Raw genomic sequence first — 7,885 nt, 5'->3', positions numbered from 1 at the left:
GTAGCTACTACTATGTTAATTGTCCGGGTAGTTTAGGACCCACATCATGCTTATTTTATATGACTCTCTATATTATCTGTTACTACGAGCACCTAGGATATGCTAGAGATTTAAAAAGGGAATAAGAACGTACTTGTATAATTGTTGAAGTCTTGCTTGGCATTAATGACTATTGATGTTCCTTGTGTGTATACTTGATATTTCTTCTCATTTGTGGATCAGGCCGATCGCCTCGGTATGAATAGATGCATCTATAGGCGCGCCGTCGACCCACGGCAAGTGCACGGTTTATTTCTGTTGGATCGGGCCATCGCCTCGGCATATTTGCGCATGCTTATATAGCTTTGCCTGAGAGTGTTAAATATTGGTATTGCCTTTCATGGCCCGAAATGAATTGATAATTGTAACTGTAGTAATTGATTAATTGGAATCCTGGTGAGAATATGACTTATATGCCTTGTTGTAAACTGTTGCCTATTAAAGATTTTTCATTGTTAAAATTATACTTATGATATTATCTGACCCTAGTGAGTATCAAGTCGACCTCTCGTCTCTACTTCTTCGAGATTAGACGGGATACTTACTGGGTACATATTGTTTATGTACTCATACTACACTTCTGTACTTAAATGTACAGGATCTGAGACAGGTGAATCTGGTTATCATACTGGTGCGCATCCGTGAGCGGACTTGGGACTTCTACGGTGAGCTGCTTTCCCTTCATGTCGACCCGCAGCCGAAGAAGTCTTTCCTTTGTATTTATATTTTCTGTCTATTTGGATTCAGACAGTAGGATAGTGTGATATTCTTTTGGATGTATATTCTACTAGCTGCCCGTAGCTTGTGACACCAGGTTCTAGCACACACTTTGGTAGACGATTATTTTGGGGTTGTGTAATCATATTATTCACAGTATTTTGTTTCTTTTTCTGGTTTAAGTTTCAAGTTAAGTGTTTATCTCACTTATTTCTAAACAGAAGCAACATAAGAAATTTTAGAAATGTTTCCGCAATGGCTTGCCTGACAACGGTGTCAGGCGCCTTCATGATCTATTTGTGGAAATGGGTCATGACAACATGGTATCAGAGCACTAGGTTCACGTAGGTCTCACGAGTTACGGGAAAACCTTATAGAGTCTTGATTGATCGGTACAGAGACGTCTGTATTTATCTTCGAGAGGCTATAGGATATTAGGAAAGACTACTCTTTATTCATTTCCTGTTGTGCAGTGCTTAGTGTACTAAATTCCCTCTTCTATTTTCTCACAGATGGTGAGAACTCGCACCGCCGACGTTCCGGACCCGGGAGGAGCTGTTCCCCCCGTTGTTATAGGCCGAGGTAGAGGCCAGGGGAGGGCACCGGCCCGTGGTAGGGGACGAGGGCGTCCCAGAACCGTTCCAGTTGCACCACCGGCAGATCCTATGGGGGACCCTATTATTGAGGAGCAGGGCGAGGTGCCCGCAGCTGAGCCTACCCCGGCGGATTTCATGACAGCACCGGGATTTCAGGAGGTCATGGGTCGCATGCTACTGTTCATGGACACTATGACTCAGGCTGGTTTATTTCCAGCAGACCCAGCCACTTCACAGGCAGGAGGGGGAGCCCATACCCCTACTGCTCAGGCTCCAGGCCATGCAGGTGCAGTATATCAGACTCCGAGTGCACTACCCGCAGATGGGACTCAGCCAGTTGCTGTAGTGGCACACCAGCCCAGGCCAGCTGTGGATGGTGATCCACAGAAGTTGTTGGAAAGATGGACCAGGCTTCATCCTCCAGTCTTCGGGGGTGAGCATCATGAGGATGCTCAGGATTTGATAGACAGGTGCAGGGACAGACTGCACAACATAAGGATATTGGAGTCGCATGGAATTGACTTCACTACTTTTCAGCTTGAGGGAAGGGCACGTAGATAGTGGCAGTCCTATGTTCTTGGCAGGCCAGCGGGTTCTCCTCCCATCGCTTGGGATCAATTTGTACAGTTGTTCTTGGATAGGTATATCCCGCCCTCTGAGAGGGAGGAGCTGCGGTACCAGTTTGAGCAGCTCGAGTAGGGTCAGATGTCTGTGACTGACTATGAGGCGAGGTTTTCTGAGTTGTCCCGCCATGCACTCATGATACTTCCTACAGATGCAGAAAGGGTGCGGAGGTTTGTCGCTGGATTGCAGCCCGGGATTCGATTTAGTATGGCTCGAGAGGTGGAGATGGGCATAGAGTATCAGCTAGTGGTCGAGATTGCTCGCCGGATTGAGGGATATTGCCAGTGGGGTAGAGAGCAGATACAATAGTATAAGAGAGCTAGGTTCTCCGGTGAGTTCAGAGGTGCCCCAGCTAGGGGCAGAGGTCAGTTTGGGAGGGGCCAACCTAGTAGGCCACCAGTTTTAGCACCACCACCTGCCCGGGGGGCTCCAACACGCCCCTATCTCAGTGCTATGCCAGAGACTTCCTACTGCCCGCCAGCTATTCAGTGTTCCTCCAGTGGGTATTCAGGTCCCCAGGGCCCTTCTGATTCTTATTTTAGTGCCATGCCGGAGAGTTCATGTTGTCCACCGGCTATCCAGGCTTCTTCCAGCGGGTCTATGGGTTATCAGGGTCAGCCATCAGGGCAGCAGGTAGCCGCCCCGCGCTGTTGTTTCGAGTGCGGAGATCCCGGTCACATGAGGAGATACTGCCCCAGACTTCGGGGCAAGGCAGTGCAGTAGGGTCAGCAGCCCATGATTTCAGCACCAGCTGCCCAGCAACCTAGAGGTGGAGGGCAGACGGGTAGAGGCCATCCTAGAGGTGGAGGCCAGATAGGGAGAGGTCAGCCAGCTACACCACAGTCAGGTGGAAGCCAGACAGGGAGAGGTCAGCCAGCTACACCCCAGTCAGGTGGAGGCCAGACAATCGGCGCTCCAGCTAGATTCTACTCTCTTCCGGCCAGGCCAGATGTATTGGCCTCAGATGCCGTCATCACAGGTATTATTTCTATCAGTGGTAGAGATGCTTCGGTATTATTTGATCCGGCGTCTACCTACTCATATGTATCACCTCTGTTTGCTCGTTTCCTGGTTATTTCTTCTGAGCCGTTGGGCACTCCTGTTCATGTGTCCACTCCTGTGGGTGATTCTATGGTTGTGGATCGGATCTACCGGTCCTGTGTGGTCACTTTCTGTGGTTTCAAGACTAGGGCAGATCTTCTGTTGCTTGATATGATTGATTTTGAGGTCATCCTGGGCATGGATTGGTTATCTCCATATCACGCCGTCCTTGACTGCCATGCCAAGACTGTTTCACTAGTGATACCAGGATCACCGAGATTGGAGTGGAAGGGTTCCACAGTGGATATGCCTAGCAGGGTTATCTCTTTCCTGAAGGCTCGACACATGGTCGAGAAGGGGTGTTTGGACTATCTAGCTTATGTTCGAGACGTCACCACAGAGTCTCCGACGATTGATTCAGTGCCAGTGGTCCGAGAGTTCGCCGATGTATTTCCTTCTGATCTTCCTGGCATGATTTCGGATCGTGATATTGATTTCTGTATTGACTTAGCCCCAGGCACTCAGCCTATATCTATTCCGCCATACCGTATGGCTCCTAAGGAGTTGAAGGAGTTGAAGGAGCAGCTGGAGGAGTTGTTAGCAAAGGGATTTGTCAGGCCCAGTGTATCACCTTGGGGCGCACCAGTGCTATTTGTGAAGAAGAAGGATGGGACCATGCGGATGTGCATTGATTACCGCCAGTTGAACAAGGTCACCATCAAGAACAAGTACCCGTTGCCTCGTATTGATGATTTGTTTGACCAGTTGCAGGGAGCTAGAGTGTTCTCTAAGATTGACCTGAGGTCAGGGTATCATCAGCTGAAGATTCGGGACTCGGATGTTCCGAAGACTGCATTCAGGACTAGATATGGCCACTATGAGTTTCTGGTGATGTCTTTCGGCTTGACCAATGCACCCGCAACATTTATGGACCTGATGAACAGGGTGTTCAGGCCTTATATCGATTCCTTTGTTATCGTCTTCATTGACGACATCTTGATATACTCACGTAGCCTGGGGGAGCACGAGCAGCATTTGAGAGTAGTGCTTCAGACCTTGCGAGAGCAGAAGCTGTATGCTAAGTTCTCCAAGTGTGAGTTTTGGCTTGAGTCAGTGGCATTCTTGGGGCATATTGTGTCCAGAGAGGGTATTAAGGTAGATCCCAAGAAGATTGAGGCAGTTCAGAGTTGGCCACGTCCCACTTCAGTGACCGAGATCAGGAGTTTCCTGGGATTAGCAGGTTATTACCGACGATTTGTGCAGGGTTTTTCATCTATTGAATCACCCTTGACTAGACTGACCCATAAGGGTGCCCCATTCATTTGGTCCGATGATTGTGAGGAGAGCTTTCAAAAGCTCAAGGTAGCTTTGACTACGGCACCAGTTCTTGTATTGCCTTCCGGTACGGGGATGTATACGGTATATTGTGACGCTTCGCGCATTGGTTTGGGATGTGTGTTGATGCAGGAGGGGCGAGTTATTGCATATGCCTCGCGTCAGCTGAAGATTCATGATAAGAATTACCCTGTGCACGATCTGGAGTTGGCAGTGATTGTTCATGCTCTTAAGATATGGAGGCATTATTTGTATGGGGTGCCTTGTGAGGTGTACACCAATCACCGCAGCTTAAAACATTTATTCAGGCAGAGGGATCTCAATTTGAGACAGCGCAGGTGGCTTGAGCTGCTGAAGGATTATGACATTACCATTCTTAATCATCCGGGCAAGGCGAATGTAGTAGCGGATGCCTTGAGCAGAAAGGCGGAGAGCATGGGTAGCTTGGCATTCATTCCAGTAGAGGAGAGGCCCCTAGCTCTGGACATCCAGTCCTTAGCTAACAGGCTTGTGAGGTTGGACATTTCAGAGTCCAGCCGAGTTCTAGCATGTGTGGTTGCTCAGTCCTCGTTATTGGGGGAGATTAAGGCCCGACAGTTCGATGATCCACATTTGGCATTTCTCAGAGAGACGGTACTTCAGGGAGGTGCCAAGGAGGTTTCTATTGGCGAGGATGGCGTTCTGCGACTCCAGGGTCATCTATGTGTTCCTAATGTTGATGGTCTTAGGGAGAGGATCCTAGAGGAGGCACACAGTTCGCGGTATTCTATCCACCTGGGAGTTACGAAGATGTATCGTGATTTGAGGCAGCATTACTGGTGGCGGGGGATGAAGAAGGATATAGTGAAGTATGTGACTATGTGTTTGAATTTCCAGCAGGTCAAGTATGAACATCAGAGGCTAGGTGGCCTCCTTCAGCAGATGCCCATACCAGAGTGGAAGTGGGAACGCATCACCATGGACTTCGTAGTTGGGCTACCGCAGACTTTGCGGAAGGTTGATTCAGTGTGGGTCATTGTGGATAGGTTGACCAAGTCGACCCATTTTATTCCAGTGGCGACTACTTATACAGCGGAGAGGTATGCTCAGATTTACATTCGGGAGATAGTCCGATTGCATGGTGTGCCGGTGTCCATCATATCAGACAGAGGCCCTCAGTTCACTTCCCATTTCTGGAGAGCCGTGCAGAGTGAGTTGGGGACTCGTGTAGAGCTTAGCACAGCATTCCATCCTCAGACCGACGGACAGTCGGAGCGGACAGTGCAGATCTTGGAGGATATGCTTAGAGCATGTGTGATTGACTTTGGAGGGCAGTGGGATCAGTTCTTGCCCTTAGTGGAGTTTGCGTACAACAACAGCTACCAGTCCAGCATAGAGATGGCCCCGTATGAGGCTTTATATGGTCGACGTTGTCGTTCTCGTATCGGGTGGTTTGAGCCTGGTGAGGCTAAGTTACTTGGCACATATTTGGTACAGGATGCCTTGGATAAGGTAAAGTTGATTCAGGGGAGGCTTCGCATAGCTCAGTCCAAGAAAATGAGCTACGCGGACCAGAAGGCGCGGGATGTATCATTTATGGTTGGCGAGAAGGTTCTCTTGAAAGTCTTGCCCATGAAGGGCATTATGAGGTTCGAGAAGAAGGGCAAGTTGAGCCCAAGGTTCATTGGCCCCTTTGAGGTGTTGAGACGAGTTGGGGAGGTGGCTTATGAGCTTGCCTTACCCCCTAGTTTAGCGGGAGTTCACCCAGTTTTTCATGTCTCGATGCTTCGGAAGTATCATGCCGACCTATCCCACGTGTTGGACTTTAGCACCATTCAGTTAGATGAGAGTTTGGGCTATGAGGAGGAGCCAGTTGCTATTATTGATAGACAGGATCGCCAGCTGAGGTCCAAGAAGATTTCTGCGGTGAGAGTCCAGTGGAGGGGCCAACCGGTCGAGGAGGCGACCTGGGAGTCCGAGGAGGACATGCGGAGCAGATATCCCCACTTATTCAGCAGTCCAGGTACTTTCTATATCCGTTCGAGGACGAACGTTTGTTTAAGAGGTGGAGAATGTAACGACCCGACCGGTCGTTTTGCCTTTTAGAACCCCGTTCCCCTAAATAAAGCCTCCTGTACTTGCTTTAACTAATTTACGACTTGCGGGGGCGATTGGTTCGGGAATTGGAAGAGTTTTGAGTAAAAATATGCCCATTTGCTTCATTAAGATTTCATAAAAAGACCAAGTTTGACTTCGGTCAACATTTTGGGAAAAGGGACCCGGATTCGCGATTTGGCAATTTCTGAGGGTCTGTGGGAAAATATGGGACCTGGGCGTATGCCCGGAATCGAATTCCGAGGTCCCTAGCCCGAGTAATGAAATTTTATCTAAAATTGTTTAATTGAAGCATTAAGGAATTAAAGAATCTATGTAATCATTGATTCCACAGGTATCGGGCTCGGATTTTGACTCTGAAGCTTGGTACAGGTCCGTAAGGTCGTTTAAGAGTTGCCCATAAAATTTGGTGTCAATCCGAGTAGTTTAAGGGCGTTTTGACCCGTTAGAGGAGAATTTAGAACTTAAGGATTCAATAGTTTGATTCATTTGGTTTTAGGGGGGTGATTCTAAGATTTAAAGTTGTTTTGGGAGTTCCGAGGGTTCGGGTAGGTCCGCCTCGTGATTTCAGACTTGTCGGTATGTTCGGGCGGGGCTCGGGAGCCCCGAGCATCAAAGGAGCGAGGCTCGAGTGATGTTAGAACTTGGAAAAAGGACTGAAGTTTACTGCTTCTGTCATAACCGCATCTGCGGTTCATGGGCCGCAGAAGCGGGACCGCAGATGCAGTCAGGACAACACAGAAGCGGCCAAGGCAGCCCAGGGGAAAAATCGCAGAAGCGGTCCTGGAACCGCAGAAGCGGTCCTGGAACCGCAGAAGCGGTTCCGCATAGGCGGCACTTCGACCGCAGAAGCGGTCTAGCCATCTTGGGCCAGAACCGCAGAAGCAGCCCACTAACTCCGTAGAAGCGGAAAGCCCACCGCAGAAGCGGAAACAGCTGGGCAGACGGGTTCATTTAATTCGAACCCAAAGCCATTTTTATCATTTCTCACTCTTCACTTAGGCGATTTGGGTGCTTCCAAGAGAGGGTTTCCACATAGCTTGGTAAGGTAAGTACTTTCCCTTCATCCTTAGCTTAAATGCATGTGTATTAGGTAGATTAAACACTAAAAATTGAGCAAAAATCAAGTGTTAGAGCAAGACCTAGGATTTTAATAAAACTAAGATTTAATCATGTAATTTGCCATGTAATGAACTAGAAATCATATATTTGTGATCCTTAGGTGATAGAGAACAACTTCCTTCGGAAAATCTCGGAATCCGGGCACGTGGGCCCGGGGTCGGAATTTAGGAAACTTGTGGGAAGGGTTGGGAAATCACTTAAATAGTTAGAATTCAACCTTGTAAGCCTTTATTGACTAGTTCTTACTTTATTTTAATTAGTTTGTGCTCGTTCGGCTACGAATTGAGGGTTTGAGCTTGTTCTTGATATTGGAAGTG

At 48.5% G+C, this 7,885-nt stretch overlaps 1 protein-coding gene across 1 annotated transcript; it reads left to right on the top strand.

Moving 5' to 3' along the window:
- Positions 1-637: 637 nt before the first annotated feature.
- On the top strand, positions 638-6,338 carry LOC109209634 (the record flags this gene model as incomplete). The annotated part of the gene is made up of 9 exons (XM_019372942.1): positions 638-704; positions 1,675-1,728; positions 2,134-2,265; positions 2,488-2,625; positions 2,980-3,527; positions 3,729-4,032; positions 4,297-4,565; positions 4,623-5,030; positions 5,232-6,338. Coding segments are annotated over 9 exons (3,027 nt in total), but the record flags the coding sequence as incomplete, so codon positions are not given.
- Between the last annotated feature and the right edge of the window lie 1,547 nt (positions 6,339-7,885).

This window comes from Nicotiana attenuata, unplaced genomic scaffold (assembly GCF_001879085.1).
Source record: "Nicotiana attenuata strain UT unplaced genomic scaffold, NIATTr2, whole genome shotgun sequence".
NCBI lineage: Eukaryota > Viridiplantae > Streptophyta > Magnoliopsida > Solanales > Solanaceae > Nicotiana > Nicotiana attenuata.
The sequence above is the reverse complement of the archived record's forward strand: the minus strand, read 5'-3'. Positions and strand labels throughout refer to the sequence as shown.